This window comes from Heliangelus exortis, chromosome 1 (genome assembly GCF_036169615.1).
Source record: "Heliangelus exortis chromosome 1, bHelExo1.hap1, whole genome shotgun sequence".
In the NCBI taxonomy this organism is placed as follows: Eukaryota; Metazoa; Chordata; class Aves; order Apodiformes; family Trochilidae; genus Heliangelus; species Heliangelus exortis.
Genome location: NC_092422.1, coordinates 149,758,630 through 149,778,636, shown reverse-complemented (window position 1 = coordinate 149,778,636; position 20,007 = coordinate 149,758,630). Strand labels below are relative to the sequence as shown.

Sequence of the window (20,007 nt, the reverse complement as noted above, 5' to 3'; positions counted from 1 at the left end):
ACAGCAATGCCCTTGGCCTCCTTTCCTGAGAGACCTTCTCAAAACTGATATGAAGGCTTGCAGCACGACTGCTGCTCCAGCCCAGAAAGAGCATGTGCCAGCTGTGTGTGCCAGCACTGCTCCGGGGCTGCTCACACAGCCTTACTCTGGACACGTGAGCCAGGCTCTTGAGCTCTGCCCTGGGACTGCTGCTTGTGCAGCGTCCTCTGCCCTTTGGATAGTGGGAGAGGCAGACCTGGCACACAGATCAGGCCTCCCAGCTGCAAGCACCAACTCTGCCACTCTCCCTTTCTTTTACAAATCCAAAGCATGCTTACCTGAACATCACCCCTGACAGAAATCCCTTCCTCTGCCTGTTACAGAATCACAAAGCAAGAGGAAATGCTGCTGGTTTCCATTTCTCTCTTTAATCACCGAGTACTTAATACAGTCCAGATTGAACTGCCCTTGCCTGTGGGAGCCTTAGTGTTGTTCCAGAGACCCTGGATTTCAGAAAGATGAGGCTTTTTGACTCTGAACTTCCACAGACTATATGTACTTCAAAGGATATATGTCAGTTTGGATATACATATATAACTATACCCTTAGACTTTTCCTTCTGCTACACCCAGACTAAAATCTCTATTATATCTAATTCTTTTGAGCTCAATTTCATTTAATTCTCTAAATATTGTTTTAGTTGGCATTATGTGGATATAGCTGTCAAGTGAAACTGCGTAATATTGTGGTATCTAGAAAATCTTAATAATTAAAAAAATTTTGGTCATACTCTCTAGTTACAGGCTGTTTTAATTTTCCTAATACATTCACTTAAACAGTGATTGTCCCCATGGGGAATCTGTCAGCAGTTCCATTTTCAGCAGATGAACTCCCATATAACTCTGTACATTCACAGTACTGAAGTCAATACTCCATATATCTTTTTAAAATAACTAAAGAAGCTGTTATTCCTAAACACACATAACAGAGCAATACATAAAGTGAACTCATGTAAGACTCCAGGACATTTTTGTATGAATAAATCGCTTCCCTGCATGCATTATGTGTACCATCACTTCAGTGGGTCCATGGGGCTGGGTCAGATGGGTCAACTGGGATTGTAGCTGGCAAAAATGACATCATCCTGAATGAGCTAAGAATAAGGAATGATTGAAGAATTAATTAAATTATGATGAGAATTATTAGAGGGTTTTTTTTTTTTTTCATGCACTATTAGCTTTAGCTCCTTACCTTTCTGTTTGGTTCTTTTACATAGCTCACATCCCATCTGATATTATTTCAAGCATTTTCTCTCATTGACAGGCAGGGGATGAACTATTTCCCAAAGATGATAAAGGCATGGCTATACTTAGCAATGCTGATATTCTACAGACATGGGAGGTAAGTTCAGCCCCAGCAAGTGACATGTCCTCTGTCTTCATCAGTTTCTTCTCTGCTTTCATTACCTTCAACATCCACAGAGCTGTTGTCTCATGCATCCAAAAGTAGTTAGAAGGAAGATAAGGCAGTTCAAAGTACTTGCGTGCTTAGCCATTATCTAGCTACTCCCCGACTGCTTTACCTGAGTGCCTGACCCACAGTGAGCTGCACATTCATTTCCAATGCAGCTGCAGACCAGGCTGAGGTTAGAAAAAAGTTAATTGTTTGACCACAACAACTGTGCAGCTTCTTCTCCAAAGTTCTTGCCCCCTTCTTGAATTGCTCAAATAAATTTTACAGAAATACAGACATTTTAGTTAGAGATCATACCTACAGAGCCGGGCAGAGGCCTCCAGTTGTGCCTCCAGCACAATAATGGTTGACTGAGTACCATCATTCTTTTCCTCACGCAACTTGGTATGAACTTCCATAAACTAGGAGAAAAGAGAATGTGGACTTGGGTGAGATGGCACTAGCATACCAGTACCTGCTTTTTCCTCAGAGAACTTTTCAGCTCTGAAGAGTTATTTTGTCTGATTCATGATGGGAAACAAGCCACATTAGGAAGAACATCTTCATGACCTATCTTGCACACTGAATGACAATTTTGTTACACTCTGTTAGGCCATGGAAGAGCTGGTGGATGCTGGCCTAGTAAAAGCCATTGGAATCTCCAACTTTAACCATGAGCAGATTGAAAGACTCCTGAACAAACCAGGACTGAAGCACAAGCCTGTAAATAACCAGGTAAGTTGCTAAGTAACTGCAGGTGAACAGCTTTCAGGGATTGCAAAGATGTGATTCCACTTGAATGAGAAAATGAAAAAAAGGGAGAACAAAGTAGACACAGCATGTACTGTAAATCCTTCTCTGTGGATATTTTTGAGTACACAAAGCTCTTCCTTTGTCACACGCTGTCAAACCCTTTCTTAGGGATGTTGGATTATTTCCCTGGAAACATTCCTTCTGGAAGAATAAAGAATCCAGAGATGAGCTTCGTGAAACATCCCCTCCCAACAAAAAACATATAAGCACTTTGTATAAAATGGGTGACTTCAATACTAAGGATTCACATTATTATACAGGCCACTGGCAAGTTAGGGAAAAAGGTAGCCTCTACTTGGATAAGGAGTTAATCCATGGAGAACAGCACTGTTACAACAGTTCTGCCACTATCAGCCTCTGTACCTTTGTCTTTGCAGGTGGAATGTCATCCATACCTTACCCAGGAGAAGCTGATCAAGTACTGCCAATCCAAAGGGATTGCTGTGACAGCATACAGTCCCCTTGGCTCTCCTGACAGGCCATGGTAAGACTGCTTTGCTGGCATTGATTATGCTTGTAACATTGAGGCTCCAAGTGCACCATTGGTATTTTATCTAAATACAGATTTCTCTTGCTAAGTTGGATCCTTGTATGGAGGTTTCTTGTCACTATCTTCCTTCCTCTGTGTAGGGCTAAGCCAGAGGATCCTTCCCTTCTGGATGACCCCAAGATCAAAGAGATTGCAGCCAAGTACAAAAAAACTCCAGCACAGGTATGTAGCTGCCAGACAGTGGGTACCTCTTCCTGCAACGCAGCCATTAAGGAAAAAACTGCAGAACGCCCATCCATTCCCCATGAATTGTGGCACTTCTTGGATTTTTTCCCTAACAATGCAGATTTTCAACTATATGACCTGCAAGACATGCTACAATTATCTCCCTGGCCCTCAAAAAATTCTTGCCAGTCTTCTACATTACTTCCCCTCTCAAGTCCTCTTTCAGAGAACAAAAGCCTTGCACAGACTGCTGAAGTCCAGGTGGAAAGAAAAGGAATTGACTGTCCCAAAGCTGAATGAGAAACGAGGCCTTCCATGTGGGTCTTTATTACTTCCTTCAGGAAGAGCTTCACAGGTCACAGGAACAGGAATGATTTGAACTGTAGTTCCACATAAAGGGTCTAGTTCTACTGAAATGTACATTTGACAGCAAAGAGCTGTTAGAACAGTCTCTGCTTCCTCCAGAAAAGGACCCGACCTGTCTCTGACTCAGTGGTCTCTTCCTGCAGGTTCTCATTCGGTTCCACATCCAGAGGAATGTGATTGTGGTTCCCAAGTCTGTCACACCACAGCGCATTGTGGAGAACTTCAAGGTGAGTGAGTGAGTGAGCTGGGTGCTGCCCTTCAAGGGCACTTTCTGAGCAAGCAGTGATCCTTTCTCACCTTTCCTACATCCTCCTGAGGCAGGAGAACTAATCTTTTTCTTTCTTTGGACTAAACTTTTTCTTTCTTTATGCTTACCTACGCTCTGCTGAGTGTAGCAGAGTCAGGCCTCCCTTTGGTAAGGACAGATGAACAGGTCTTGTGTGACATTTCCTGTACTGTGGCTTGTGGATGAATCAGCAGGCACAGCTTGCTGGGAGCCTACACATAGTTACATGCCATAAGAAGTATATAGAATAAACAATACTCATAAAATAGTTATTGGGTCCATAAAACAAGTTGCTCCTCTGTTAATTAGTGGTTCCTGACTGAAAACGCACACTCCAGAGTTGAGCTGCTCTCTGATCTTGTCTTTCTTCACACTGATTTTTCAAAGAGGTGATTCCAAGCTGTTTCTCTTGTAAGGTGTTTGACTTCAACTTGACTAAGGAGGAGATGGCAACCATTCTCAGCTTTAATAGAAACTGGAGAGTCTGTCAAATGGCCATGTAAGTGACATTCCTTGTTTCCTTCTGACTCCTAAATTTTGAAAATTCTTTACAAGGAATTTTGTGTCATAGATTTCAGTACCCTGAAATTTGGTTTAATTAAACATCATACCAATTCAATCTCCAAATGATTTGTCCCAAAAATACTTTCTCAGGAAAAGGTTTAATATTATAATTTTTAAAACAAAAAATGTAAACAACCTACATTCTCATTTTGAATTAAGCTTCTGAGGAAACTCTGATTTACAAGAATGGGTTCTAGATGTTCATTTAATTTTTTTTCTGTGTTAGAGAAATGAGGACGCTTATCTCCACATACTCTATTTGCATCATTACATAGATAAGCCATAGGTGGGGCCCATTACATGATGACAGATCTTCTCTTGGTGGCTTCTCCATGCACCCAATACACTTTTACATAACATGTACTTCAGCCATGAAAATAACAATCTCTCTTTGATTTCTTTCAGGTCCAGAAATCACAAGGACTACCCTTTCAATGCAGAATACTGAAGATGCTTGTAGCATGTCCTTCACTAGACCTCTGGTGTCTCATGTGCCTCTGCTCTAACTCTGAGCTGTCTCATCTAGTTTTCTTACTGCATCTTCCCTGGTGCTGCTAGTGAAGACATGGGATATTTATCCCATGAAATTAGTTTGAGTTGGGTTTTTTCAATGAAGAATACAGAACAAAGTGTGGGATTTACTGCTTATTAGAAATGAGGATAACTGCTAAAAAGCCTATGCAGAGCTGCTAAGCAGAGTGGGCAGTGTTTGTACCACCATTCAATGGTTGCCTTCAGTCTTGCATCAGCAGAAAACAGGTATTTACAAATTACAAAAAAACCCCATGTATCTACAGTTTGATCAGTACTGCCCCACACTTTAAATAAAATTTCAAAATGCAAAAACATTATTGGCTGAAAGTAAAAAACATTATTCCGTCCAGTAGGAAAAACTTTCCTCCTACCCAGAGACACCCAGAAAGCTTGGCTGCAGTCACCTGCACTTCAGGGACATGGACACTCCCGGGACAAAAAAAGCCACTTGGAACTTTCTCCTGTGGGTACCAGAAGACAACCAGTCCTCAGGAGGGAGTCACTTTTCTCCCTCTACGCTGGCCACCTGCCCCCGAACTCCAGGAACTGCACCCACAGTTCCAGGAGGGCATTTCACATGACACACATGGCATGATCTCTGCCCTCCAGCTGGGGGGACTCAGTCTCTCCCCACTAAGCCCAAACCACTGGCACCTTAGGACCTTCTCTTCAAAATTTCCACTTTCACAAAGATATAGTCCAAGACCATCTGTTTCCCAGCATCCCAAAGGAAGCAGCCCATAAAGCTCTCAACAACCTCTAGGCTAAGGTGAGGTATCAATCTTCTGAAAAAATACACCATGTAATTGACCCCAGTGAAGGTATAATATTTACTATAGAATGGGAGCCAAAGATTCAGGGAAGGTCCACCACCCATCACAAGTACTGTCTTTCCCTTGAAAAGCTCCTGCTCAAACACTGGCTCCAACTCCAACATTGCAGAGCCAGCACTGTGGGCAGTCACACAAATCCATCCAGGCACTTCTCAGCCAAGGGCAGCACTCACTGGCCCATCCCACCCATACCAAAGGGCTCTCCCACACACACTTTCCTCTCACCCCAGGGTACCCACAGCAACCTACTGAAAATAAGGAGGCATCAGAGGGGCTTAGCCTTGTCATCTTCTTGAGTCAGGCCACGGTGTCAGGGGTGGGCACACAGGAGCTGCCTACTTAGGGCAGGCAAATTGGTCTGGATCAGCCACAGAAAGGGAGGGCGTATGCTCATGGTTTTGTTTCTGGAGATTCATTTTAAATACACGGTTTTACCAGCTCATCAGATTAATAGCCAAGCACCAGAATTATCAAAGACTAAAGTCTTCAGCTAAACCCCATGAGGAAGATATAAAGATGGTGGTGGTACCTAAGATTATGCTCCTGGCTTGACATGAAATCAGAGCAAGGAAAAGGTCAAGGCATTATAATTGGATTAAATTTCTGCCCTCCTCTCTGCATTCCTGCCCTAATAAGCATCTAGAAGTTGAACTGATGCCCACCATTTAAGAAGGTAAGCATCCTGTTTCACCCTACTTTGACCACAAAGGCTCCACCATCATCTGACAACCCCAGCCAGGCCTTCAGGACAGAGAAACAACTGACAGCTCCCATGTCTTGGCATGATCTGGGATCTCACACCAACAGGTACAAACAGCAATGCAAAATGCAAACCTTCTGCTCCAGATTTTTCATTAATAGCCCAAGGTATCTCTCCTTCAAGAAGCCATTGGGGGAACCCAAGCACCCACCTTCACAGGAGAACATGAATTCACAGAGGAAGCAACGCAAGAATCATAGAAGGAAATGTGAGGAAGGACAAACTGCATTTCTCAGCAGTGCATCCACCAAGTCTCATTATCTGTCACTACACACTCTACCCAGCTCTTTGCCACAGGAATGCCAAGGATTTGAAATCTCTCCTCAAAAGACATACTTAATAGAATGAGAACACACACTGGAGTTTTCTGCCCTTTCTCATAGAGATCTCCATCTTACTGGCCAGCTACTGGACTTCACTGATGCCAAATTTAGGCCAACATGCCACTGAATGAAACAGGCTCTCCACCAGGTAAACTGATGGGGTGAATTCCAAGAAGGTATTGCAACACCCCAGCATGTATCACAAGGGAGGTATTAAAGAATAGCCTGTGGCAATGGCAAAAGTGCACTGCAGGAGCTGAACCCTGCAAAAGCACAAGCCAGATCAGGGTACAACAGCACTCAGTGCTTATCTTTTGATAAGGAACTTCACTGGAAGGAGAAGTCTAAAGGGTAAACCCCAGGGGGTCACTACCTTTGTGATTTTAACTTATTTCAGAGAATCATAGAATTGTTTTGGTTGGAAAAGACTTTTAAGATCATCAAATCCAACCATTAACCTAGCACTCCCAAGTTCACCACTAGACTAAGCATCCTAAGCATCACATCTGTATCTTTTAAATACTTGCAGGGATGGTGACTCCTCTACTTCTCTGGGCAGACTGTTCCAATGCTTAAAAACCCTTTCTGCAAAGAAATTTTTCCTAATATCCAATCTAAGCCTTCCCTGACACAACTTGACACCATTCCTCTTGTTCAATCACTAGCTACCTGGGAGAAGACAACAACACCCACCCTCTTACAACCTCCTCTCAGGTAGTTGTAGAGAGCAATATGATCTCCTCTCAGCCTCCAGACTTTTCTCCAGACTAAACAACCTCAGTTCCCTCAGCCACTCCTTGTAAGATTTGTTCTCTAGACCCTTCCCCAGCTTGGTTGCTCTCCTGTGAACTCACTCCAGCAACTCAATGTCTCCAAGCTATGAGAAGCCAGTTTCTCCAAGAGAATGCTGTAGAAAATGGTGTCAGAGGCTTTTCTGAAGTCCAGGTAGTCCACATCCACAGCCTTTCCCCCATCCATTAAGCAGGTCACCTTGCCACAGGAGATCAGGTTAGCCAAACATGAGCTGCCACTCACATGACCACCTGGCTGTCCCACATGTGTGACATGATGGCACTCAAGATAATCTGCTCAATAACCTTCTTCTGCACCAAGGTCACACTGGCATGCCCGTAGTTCCCTGTATCCTTTTTCCAGCCCTTCTATATGAGAATTACATTTGGTCACCTCCAGTTAATGATGGAGAGTGGCTCAGTGAGCACTTCTGCCAATACCCCTGGGTGGATCCCACCTGGCTCCATAGACTTGTGGGTGTCTGACTGGTGAAGCAGCTCACCAACCATCTCCTCTTGGATTATGGGGGCCCCAATTCTGCACCCCCTGCCGGTCTTCCAGCTCAGGGGACTGGGTAACCAGGAAACAACAGGTATTACTCCTAAGGCAAAGAAAACATTAAGTACCTCAGATTTTTTCTTATTCTTTGTCACTTAGTTTGTCACCACCACCCAAGAAAGGATGGAGATTCTCCTTAGCCCTCCTTTTGTTGCCCACATATTTGATGGAGGTTCAACACGGCCAAGTGCAGGGTCCTGCACTTTGGCCACAACAACCCCATGGGGAGCTCCAGGCTGGGGAAGGGTGGCTGAAAGCAGCCAGGCAGAGAGGGACCTGGGAGTCTGGATTGACAGGAAGCTGAACATGAGCCAGCAGTGTGCCCAGGTAGCCAAGAAGGCCAATGGCATCCTGGCCTGTATCAGGAACAGCGTGGCCAGCGGTTCAAGGAAGTGATTCTGCCCCTGTACTCAGCCCTGGTGAAGCCACACCTCGAGTCCTGTGTCCAGTTCTGGGCCCCTCAGTTCAGGAAGGAGACTGAGGTGCTGGAGCAGGTCCAAAGGAGGGCAACCAGGCTGGTGAAGGGACTCGAGCACAGATCCTATGAGGAGAGGCTGAGGGAGCTGGGGCTGTTCAGCCTGGAGGAGGCTCAGGGGAGACCTCATCACTCTCTACAACTCCCTGAAAGGAGGGTGTAGCCAGGGGGGGGTTGGTCTCTTTTCCCAGGCAACCCTCAGCAAGACAAGAGGGCACGGTCTCAAGTTGTGCCGGGGGAGGCTTAGGTTAGATATTAGAAAGAATTTCTTTACAGAGAGGGTGATCAAGCATTGGAATGGGCTGCCCAGGGAAGTAGTGGATTCTCCATCCCTGGAGATATTTAAAAAGAGACTGGATGTGGCACTCAGTGCCATGGTCTGGTAACTGCAGCGGCAGTGGATCAAGGGTTGGACTTGATGATCTCTGAGGTCCCTTCCAACCCAGCCAATTCTATGATTCTATGATTCTGTGGGCACACGGACACCGACTCTGAGCACAAGGACCGCCTGAGCCGGGTCACTGCGAGGTCCGCTGGGCCCGGCACGTGGCCTGCCACGGGCAGCTGTCGGGTGACTCCTCCGGCTGCGGCCGTCCGCCCGAAGGAGGTGTCGGCTCCGGCTGTGAAACACCACCCTAGGATGAAGTTACTACGGGCCGGAGGGAGGCAGGGAGGGGACTTTGGAAGCGTCCCCGAGTACGGCTGAGGCGCGATGTAAAGAATCCCCCCACACCGTCACCCGCAGGTAGTTCCCCCCGTACCTTACCATAGCAACCGGCCGGGGCTCATTCCCATTGGCTGCCTCGCTTGGCTGCTGATTGGGCGGCGCTGCCATCAGGGCAGCACTTGAGCGGTGATTGGCTCCTTACGAGCGCTACCAAGTTCTGGAGGTGGAGGGGGGGAGGAGGGGAGGGAGAGCAGACCATAGGAAGTGTGTGCCTGATGTATGTATGTGGGTATCTACACACACGTGTACAGACACAAACTCCAGTAAGGCCACCTGGTTTGTTGATAAATGGAGCCCAGGCAACACCTTTCATTCCACATCTATTTCCTTATGCCTCATTCAGCGCAAGTGCATCTCATAAGCAGGGACAAACATCCATAAATGCTTTGCAAAAGGACCCTAAACATCAGCTCACAATGTCCGTGCCCCTGTCATCATATAAATGTCACGTCATGGCACACTGCTTTAGATAAGGGCAGGACTTGTAATGCCTCTTTGACAATGTGAATCAAAACTGAACTTGATTTTGAGTAAGAAACATTAAAGGAAACATCAACCTGAGATGGAGGGCGGAGAGGGGGAGGAGGGCGGAGGGGGGGGAGGGCGGAGGGCGGAGGGCGGGCTCCACCCCCGGGGCGGGACGCACCGGACCGGAGACTGTGAAAGTGCCGGGAGTGAGAGGGGGTCCCGGTTCGAGCCATGGCGACGTACGTGCTGCTGGGCGCCGCTACTAAAGTGCCCATTCTGGGGCTGGGCACATGGAAGGTAACCTCGGCTTCTCGTTCCCGGAGCGGGAGCAGCGTTGCTGGCGCCATCAACGCGTTCGGCCGGGTTCCCCTCTCGCAGCCGCGGCGTTTGGCGCCGTGGGTCCCTCCCTGCCCCCTCAGCCCTTCGCTGCAGCCCGAGCTCTGGCACCGCTGCAGGGCTCTGCCCGGGGACGCGGGTCGCTGAGGCCCCTCCGCTGGGCTGAGCCTGAGCCCCCCGTCTGGCAGGTGCCGGGGCTTCTCCTCCGGGAAGCGTCGTGGGGGAGTGAGGAGGCCTTGGCCCGGCTCCGGAGAACTGGCCCGGTGTCGGGGCGTCATCTCTGCAGAGCTGCTGGGCTGTGCCCTGCCTGGAGTGGGGTGACAGAGGGACAGCTGGAGGCTACCCTGAGCCTCAGGAGCCTCTGCTTGAGTTGCCTGCAGGCCTAAAAAAACTCCCTGGGAAAGCTCCTCCGAAAGCCCCTGTGTGTGTTTCTTTCCCCTCTAGCTACCCAAGGAGCATCTTGTGAGAATCCCAAGCCAAGCCATGTCATACCCTTTTCCCTTCAGTCCCCACCAGGTAAGGTGGAAGCTGCAGTGATGGCTGCCATCGATGCTGGGTACCGCCACTTTGACTGTGCCTACCTGTACCAAAACGAGAAGGAAATTGGGGATGGGATCCAGCAGAAAATCAAGGAAGGTGCTGTGAAACGAGAGGACCTCTTTGTTGTCAGTAAGGTAAGGATTGTGGCCAGATGTGCTTGTCTGTAATATTTTTACATCAGGAAGCCATAGTTTTATGCTGTAGCATTAGAAAAACTTGTGAAAGTGATCCATCGTGGCACTGCTTTCTTGTTTCATTTCATAAGCACAGTGATACAGTTTGATGCAGGCTTTGCTGGTAGCAATTTTTATTGTTGTAACCACTGGATAGGAAGAGAGAGTTCTCTGAACTTTGAGCAAGGAGAAGCACCACCCTTATCTGAACCATCTAGTGGCAGCTAGATGAAGCTCTGGGCATCTTGGGACAGAGTAATCTGCTCAGCACATGGCCCAAGGAAGGTGTGGTTGGTGGTTTTCTTGCTTACTAAAGAAAGTGAGGTATTTGGCTGGACTCTGAAGTTGCTTTTTATCTTGGTACAGGTTGGTGCCAACCATGTCTTTGTGACTTTATTTTCTTGGCAGGGTTTTATGCATGGTCAGGAATGACAGATAAACATCTTGACTTTAAAGCCACCTATTGCAAAGGCAGACCCTATGTAAAAGGGTAGCATAAGTTATGTCCTAACTAATGCAACCAGAGAACTTTCTCTGTTGTGATCCTACCCAAATACCTGTGTTGGCCCTGCACATATTGCCTTCAGTGTCACCAGTCCCATAACAGAGCAAGCCCCATCTGAAGAGTGCTAGGATGGTCTAGTTCCTTCAAAGAAGATAGAGCATTTCTGTCCTGTGCACAGAAGTGCCCAAGAGCTTTAACACCAAGAGCTTTAACAGGGGTCACGGTGTGCTTTGTTTTTGTTTCCAGCTGTGGTGCACATTTCATGACAAATCACTGGTGAAGGGAGCCTGCCAGAAGACTCTTGCTGACCTGAAAGTGGGTTACCTGGACCTCTACCTTGTGCACTGGCCTTTTGGTTTCAAGGTACAGCAGGGGCAATGCCCTGTGCTTTGTTTCTTGTGACTATCAGTTTTGGGAAGCTTTATGGCTTTATAGCCCAACAATTGCTCTGGCTGAGAAGGACAATCATGTGTCTGTCCTGTGTACCAGCACTGCTCTCTTGCTCAGCTTGACTCTGGCCATGTGAATCTTGATCTCTGCACCCAAGGCTGCTGCTGCACACCCTTTTGATCCTGCGGGTGATGGTCTGAAAAGTAGGGGCAGGTGTCCTTGTCCTCTGCTCTCCCTTTCTCTTACAAATCAGTTTATTACCCCTTGCTGGAAGGAGGGCTGCACTTTGCTGCCTTTGTGTGTTTCAGATGAAGAGAAAATAGGTGTTTTCCATTTCTCTCTTTAATTACCAAGTTCTTAACACAGTACAGATTGACCTGACGTTGCCTGTAGGAGCCTTGGTGTTGTTTCACTGAAACAGGCATTCAAAAGGTGAAACTTCTTGGAGAGACCTAAACTCTTTCAGAGACCAGTGAAGGGAGTTGATCCTACCTGTTGCTTTTGGGATGCTTATCTTTATTTCGTACTAATACTGCTTTATTTCATTGTAGCTTTATGTTAAAAAAGTCATGAAAATTAAGCTATCTCATGGTGACAGTAGCAAACAGCTGCTCAACAGAGTTCAGTCTTGGTATCTTTTTTCATAAACTTTATGCAAAGGCACTTCTAATTTTCCTAGTATTAGCAGCTTAATACAGAGCTTTATCATGGAAGAGCTGTCACTGCACAGAATACCTCTTTTTAGCAGGTCTGGTGTTGTGTAGACCAAAACTACCTATTTTTACTACTTAAGTCCTCTGATGCCCTTTTGAAAAAAGAAAAAAAGAGTTCTTCCTACGTGAGCAGGAAAGAACAATATATGAAGAGAACATGCATGGGACAGGAGGAGGCTATGGTTCTGAGTGGTGTGTTTTCCTGTACCTGTCTGACTGAGTCATCACTTTGAGGGGTCTTTAAGGCAATGGTTACTGGCAGAGATTACTTCAATCCCTTCTGTTCCTCAGGAAGGAAAGATTGAATCTAGACAGAAATTGGTTTTGCCTGCAGTAGAAGTTTAGTCTATTATGGGTGTGAGCTCTCATGGTTTTAAGGGACCTTCTCAACAGATATTCAAGCATTTTCTTTGTCACTGACAGGCAGGAGAGGAGCTGTTTCCCACAGATGGCAAAGGCATGGCTATACCCAGCAACACAGATATTCTGCATACATGGGAGGTAAGTTCAGCCACAGTGGAAGACTCATACCTTCTGTCCTCAGCAGTGGTGTTAGCTTCAGCAGTCACAGAGTGGCTCATGCATGTATGCAGAATGAGTTGGAAAGAATTCACAGAAGTATGTGGTAGCTTTTAAGAATGTGCATGGTTAATTACACTATTGTTCCTATTCACTGTGGATTAGCATCTCAAGTCACAGAGCTGCACAGTCACTTCCAGTGGAGCTGCAGACCAGACTGAGCTTAAAAGAAGTTATTTTCTTGACCATACTGTACGATTTTTCTTCACCAGCATTTTCATTCGGTTCTTGAACTGCCCAAACAAATGTGCAGAAATAGACACTTAAGTTGTGATCCTGATGTCCTCCTTAAGGAATAGCTCTCCAATGCTGTCCAGAATGTCCAGAAATACTTCAGATTTAGAGTATTTTACTTGTTTAGCTTGATGAATTTCAGTTTTAGCAATGATTATAGGCTTTGGTGTAATAGAAGACATGGCATAGGTAATACCAGTACTCACTTTACCCTTACAAATCAAAAACTTGGCAAGTCCAAACAGTTCCTTTGTACTTCTCATAAAGGGGAACAAGTCACATCAGAGAATATGTTCAGGTCATGCCTTGTACACTGAATGCTGACCCTTGCTCCTCTTTGTGTTAGGCCATGGAAGAGCTGGTGGATGCTGGTCTGGTAAAAGCCATTGGAGTCTCCAACTTTAACCATGAGCAGATTGAAAGAATCTTGAACAAGCCAGGACTGAAGCACAAGCCTGCAAATAACCAGGTAAACTGCTAAGTGACTGCAGGTGAATAGTTTTCAGGGATTATAAAGATGTGTTTGCAGTTGAATGATGGAAAAAGGGAAAACAAATTAGACACAATATGTACTCTAAATTCTGCTCTTAATATTTCTCAGTACAAAAAGGTCCTTTTTGTCTCACCTTGTTGAATCCCTGTTTGCAAATCCAAAAAGCACATAAGGACTCAGTATAAAATTGGTGCCCTCTACAACTATAGTCTTGTATTAGCACATAAACCACATGCAGGGTAGGATTAAAGCAGCCTGTAATTAAGAAATTAAGATTCAGAAGAAAATCTCTGGAGTATGGGAACACAACAGTAGTTCTACAGTCTCTACTCCTGTGTTGGCAGATCGAGTGTCATCCATACCTTTCCCAGGAAAAGCTTATCAACTATTGCCAATCCAAAGGGATCACTGTGACAGCATATTGCCCCCTTGGGCGCCCTGACAGGTAATTTCCATGTGGGGTAGTGTGGTTTAAATCTGAAACATTCAAATTAATTGAATAAGTAATCGAATGAGCACAGGTGTGTATGCACTGATAATTTATTTTATTTTTTTTTAATATGCATACTAGGGAAAGTCTTTCTGCAGGGATTCTTTGCCATTCCTTCCTTTTTTTTCTCTATGCAGTGGTTCAGATAAGCCTTCTCTCCTTGAAGACCCTAAGGTCAAAGAGATTGCAGCCAAGCACAACAAAAGCCCAGCACAGGTATGTAAGTGCACCTTTGAGTAACATAGCCACTAAGGAAACTATGCCAGAAGAGAGAGTGCAGCCTCCATCGATGCTCTGTGTGAACCTTGCTGCTCTTTTGTGGTGTTAAGTAGCAGTGCATGTTGTCCACTCTGTGGCCTGCAATATGGGCTTGAAGAAGCTCTTTGACCCTCAGCCAGAAGAAGGTGCTTGACCAGCTTCATATGATCTCTCTGACTCAGTGGTCTCTTCCTGCAGGTTCTCCTCCGCTTCCAGATCCAGAGGAATGTGATTGTGGTTCCCAAGTCTGTCACACCCCAGCGCATTGTGGAGAACCTCAAGGTGAGCTATGATGAGCAAGTTGGGTGCTGCCCTTCATGGATGGAAGGGCTTCCCCCTGCTGAGCAAACACTGATCCTTTCTCACCCTTTCTGCATCCTTGTCAGGCAAGAGGACTGTGCTTTTTCTGTCTGAAAGCTAGGGCTACAGTGAAAACTACAGTTGGAGAATGGAAATAAGCAGAACTCTTGGAAAAAATATGCTGATGACCTTATCGGACACCTTACGTGGTGTTCCTGATCTGTAACTTGTGGATCAAATGGTGGGCAGGATTTGCTTGGAATCCACATGCAGTATCATTCCTTAATTTGTAGAGTAAGATTTATTAAGGAAAGAGTCCTGGTATTTAATAAATCACATTGCTCCTCAGACTGTTAAATCAGGGGAGGGGGAATATCCTGATATTGGACATCAAGACTGCAGGAGTAACATAGCTTAATTTGTTGAAATGTGGAAGTCTTCTAGTTTGTGGAAGTCTTCTAGTTGTTTCTTTGGAATTGGTGAGAAATTTATCTTCCACAAATAGAGAAATTCTGCAACACTGATGGCTCATCAAGCCCCTTGGAACACCTGGTACATATTACTGTAACTGATGATCTTTGGGGTTTTGTCTTCATTCTGCCAGGAGAGTTTTGACAATCCAAAGAGGCTTCCATTTCCTGTCTCATAAAGTCACTGTGTCTAATCAGTGCTATTTCTGATGTGAACTTGTTTTTTAATCTTCTGAATTTTGCTTCTGATTTGATTTGTTCAAATAGGTGATTTCTAGCTGTTTCTTTTTAGGTGTTTGACTTTGAATTGACTAAAGAGGAGATGGCAACCCTTTTAAGCTTAAATAGAAACTGGAGAATCTGTGAAATGGTCACGTAAGTGATAGCTCGTTTGCTTCAAACTCTTATATTTTCAGTCATCTTTAGCATTGCAAGTACTGGTATAGCTGTACTATACAGCTATATACTATGAGTATATTTTGGAATTTGAAATCATTTGAGACATGAAGCATCTGCTATTTAAAAATCTTACTGAAGTTATGTTTTCACTTTTACTGACTACAGGATGGTTATAAGTCATACTATGTACTTGCCACAGATCCTATCTCCAGGACATGTGTGCCTGGAATTCCAAAAGGAGGGCTGTAGTTGCTATACCCAGGATGGAGAACTGAGCATTAGGCATCTTTAAACTTAGACCTCAGAAAAAAATTACCATATAGACTTATGTCAGCTCTGACATAGGAGAAACTGGGGGAGGGAATGACCACCTGAAGTGTAGTACAGCAGATATGTTTGCAGATGTATTACTTGGAAGCCTATAGCCAGGCAAGAAATCATGTCTGGAGAGCCACAAGAATTGATGTTTTCTCTGTAAGCAGTGTGGTCTTTAACTCTTTAGCTAAAAAGTAATGTGGTGCCACCACTATATTGGTGTTATTTCTACACTACAGATTCTCTTCATTCTGCTGTTACACAATTCAAAGCCTCTTTGAAGGCTCCTTTGTACACCCAGTGTAGTTCTATCTGCCATTTATTTCAGCCTTGAGAGTAATCTTTCCTCTTCGATTTCTTCCAGGTGCAAAAATCTCAAGGAGTACCCTTTCAATGTAGAATACTGAAGATGCTTTTATCCTGCCCTCCTGCAGGTCTCTGGGTTCTGATGAGCTTCTGCTGTTCCCTAGTTTTTCACAATGTGTCTTACACCCTGTCTCTCACGTGCCAGCAAAGGCATAGTAAATGTATTCAGTGACTTTGCTTGGTTTTTAATTCTTTGATGGAAGGAAATTAGTAAAATTGAACAAAAAAAAAGGTGGAACAAAAAAAAAAGCCTTAATATGGACTGTGGATCAACAAGCAAGAAGAAACCAGCACCTGAAAGAGCTGTAAAGCTGACAGTGGTACCACTGTGGACTGATTGGGTTGGTGGCCTGTGCTAACATCTGGCTATAAAAACCCAGAGCAACAGAAACTGGGGGGAGAGGGGAGACTGTATTAAGCAGGTGACTGATCCTATATAGAAGCAGAAGGTGTGAGGTGAAGCTGTTAATAACTGAGCTGCTGCTCAGAGCCTGACACTGAGATGACTGAAGTAAGTGATCAAGCATTGGAATGGGCTGCCCCGGGAAGTGGTGGATTCTCCATCCCTGGAGATATTTAAAAAGAGACTGGATGTGGCACTCAGTGCCATGGTCTGGTAACTGCAGTGGTAGTGGATCAAGGGTGGGACTTGATGATCTCAGAGGTCCCTTCCAACCCAGCCAATTCTATGATTCTAAGTGTCCTGTCCCTTCAGGATGTGCTGTGCTGTCTCACTGGCACGGTAACTGGAATAGGTCTCTCTTAACTGTAACTGTGTGTATGAGTAAAACTTCCCCTTGATAAAAACTGTCCCTTGTGGGGGAGGAGCAGTGCTGGGATAGCTAGGAGGTGCTGCATGGCACTTGAGGAGTTCTAAGTGCAATGTGCTTTGGGCTGGTGGACACAGGGCATCTGCAGGACAGCTACTGAACTCTGATCTGCAACCTGCACACCAGACTGAGGTGCAGGGTCTGATGAAAGCATATGAGGTTTGAGTTGTATCTTGAGCAACTCTCTGGTCCAGAATCTTCCTTGACAACAAGATGATAAACAGAAAATGGCTTTTGTGATGCTTAATAGTATTAGGACCCCACAACAGCTGACAGTGCTTGTGCCATACTGCCTTCTGTTGTAATACAGTGTGCAACAATGAATGCACTCCATAAGCTTGAGCTTCTTGCATTGTACTTTATTGCAAGTACGAGTACGTGCGTGAAAGATGTCAGACAGACGACAGGCTGAGAGGTGGAATGTCACAGGAGCATCAAGGTTTTACCTTGCTGTGGAGTAGAATCACTAGATCTAAGGAACCGTGGGCTTACCAGCCCATGTAGACAAGAACTGTGTGAGGAGGCTTGGGTCATATGAGCTATGATGTGAAAGTGACAGGAGAACAATACATGGAATGGTTGGAAAGCCTTATGGTGCTGCTAGGATTGCCAGTCTGTGCTGACATCTAGCTGCATAAACCCACAGTAGGACTATGGGCAAACATCATTAATAGGTATCAAAAATTATGAGGACACTGATTATTAGGAGATGTAATAGTCTGTGTTAGTGCCAAGCCACTGCCCAGAGCCTCATGCTGAAACAAGTCAAAGTTGTGTGTTGTATTTCCTCCAGGTGAAACTGTGATGACTCAATGGAGTAGCAAATGAGGGACAATATATAATATATATTATGAATACTTCCAGGTATCATTCTCCTGTCGCTTTCACATCCATATCTCATTTGACCCTTTCTGTGCTTTATGTGACACTCTCCCTGAAAAGCTATTCCTCTATTGGTCCACTTGGTGAATTCAGCTTAGCAGTGCCACATTCCCTGGTGCTCCTTTATTCTGTGAAAACTACAAAAATAAATCAACCTTTTTATGCCAAGCTTGCTTTTCTTCTTTGAAATGAGGTGTGAACAAAACCTGCATTTAGGGTTTGAGTCGTATGGTTGGGAGATGGGACAATGGACCTCCTCTAAACATTACAGGTTTAGATGTTGTTCGTACTTAACTCATTCCAACAGGAAAAAGCACACAATGTACAAATACTCATCTTGGTACTCTGATATATAAAGATCACATAAAATACTCTAAAATACACATCCATACAAGTCCTAGAATTTATCTAACCAAGCATATCAATTCATCCAAATATTCCCAACCAAAACATTCCAAAAGAACGTAACATGCAGCCTCAAGATGAGGCAGAAAAATAGAGAAGAGGTATGGGAGCTCAAATCTTAACACTAAGGTTTACTTATTGTAGGCAAATGAATCAGAATTTACAAGAGGCAATGCTTGCACCTTTGGTTTTTGTTGTGTTTGTGAGTCGCTGGGTTGCTTTTCTTTTTTAAATACATTTCTGTATTTTAAACACTTTTCACTGCCCATACTCGTCCTGTACTCTGAAGTAATGTGCAGCAGTCTCAGGGTATTCATCCTCCCTAACTTTTAAGTGTCCACAGTGAACATGCAAGCACCTAACTCAGGCCCAGGCTCTAAGCTCCCATCACAGCTGAGAGATATCTGGATAAAACAAGGCAGCAGCATGCAGTGTGATTCATTATGCAAAGGTCTAGGGCTGCTCTTGGCTCTTTAGGTTCTCCAGACCTAATGCACTGTTTCTCCTGTGAACAGAGGTGAAGTCAGCTGTGGTCACCTGCACTTAATGGTCACAATCCCTTCCTGGGACAATTCACATCAATAAAACCATGTGGTGCTGATTTTCCCTACAGGCCTCAGAGGGCAGCCTCTCTCTCAAGGGAGACTTGTGTTATTCTGTTGTTGAGGGGTAGGAGCAAACAAGGCAGCCCTCCTGCTGGTAAGGTTTGTACTGACTTTGATCATTTGGGAACGTCTTGTTCAAACATGTCAAACACTGCTTATCTCTTGTGGCTATGATATTCCTGGTGAATTAGAATTACTGTGTGCAAATGTCAACACAACAAGCCTGGAAGGTGCTACAGTAAGCAGCCAGCTGTTGTGCAAAACCTTGCACACAGATCGAATCAGACCCTTCCTCACACACAGTTCCTCTTCTCCTGCAAGGAACACTTGAGCATTTTATCTGGCACATGGTTTGCAGTATCTCCCAAGCTATCTGGCACCCACTGATGCATGCAGTACATCTTTCCCAAAGACCCCCACCATCATCTCAACAACCCCAGCCAGGCCTCCAGGACAGAGAAACAACTGACAGCTCCCATGTCTTGGTACGATCTGGGATATCACACCAACAGGCACAAACAGCAAAGCAAAATGCAAACCTTCTGCCCCCAGTCTTCCATTAAAAGCCCAAGACATCTCTCCCTCAAGAAACTACTGGGGGAAACCAAGCACTCACCTTGACAGGAGAATAGGAGTTTGCAGAGGAAACAACTTCAGAAGAAAGTGAAAAGGACAAACTGCATTTCTCAGCAGTGCCTCTACCAAGTCTCATTACCTGTCACCGCACACTCTGCTCGGCTCCTTGCCACAGAAACGTGATGATTTGAAACCTCTCCCCAAAAAGACACACTCAAAAGAATGAAAACAAGCAAACTTCTACCTTTTTGTATAGGAGACTCCCATCTTACTGGCCAGATGGGTTTTGCAGACTTTCACAGGCTCAAAACACAACTTTCTGTTGTCACCGGTTCTCTCTGGTACCACTCCAATACCAACTCTGATTCTGGCATTTCCTGCAGCAAGACCTCCAACACCTAGAGTCAAAGCATGATAATCAGTGCTGATTATTAATCAACTGTCAGCATAACACCACAAGCTCAAGCATCCAGGAAATACAAAGAATGACAGACTGGTACTTC

The 20,007-nt window shown here is 45.1% G+C and overlaps 1 protein-coding gene across 9 annotated transcripts in view; it reads left to right on the top strand.

Moving 5' to 3' along the window:
- Window positions 1–20,007, top strand: part of LOC139791136 (aldo-keto reductase family 1 member B1-like) — a 369,405-nt gene that overhangs the window by 328,212 nt on the left and 21,186 nt on the right. For 2 of the 9 annotated variants that reach the window (XM_071732974.1, XM_071732983.1), the window contains exons 3-4: window positions 11,446–11,562; window positions 12,726–12,803. In XM_071732974.1, coding sequence (XP_071589075.1) covers window positions 11,446–11,562; window positions 12,726–12,803 — 195 coding nt within the window. Of the gene's footprint in view, window positions 1–1,302; window positions 1,381–2,043; window positions 2,167–2,621; window positions 2,729–2,874; window positions 2,957–3,468; window positions 3,553–4,027; window positions 4,111–4,580; window positions 5,024–9,795; window positions 9,943–10,487; window positions 10,656–11,445; window positions 11,563–12,725; window positions 12,804–13,461; window positions 13,585–13,952; window positions 14,054–14,235; window positions 14,315–14,554; window positions 14,639–15,418; window positions 15,502–16,204; window positions 18,087–20,007 lie in introns of those variants that run through there. The other 7 variants (XM_071732985.1, XM_071732984.1, XM_071732978.1 and 4 more) reach the window with 7 other exon arrangements.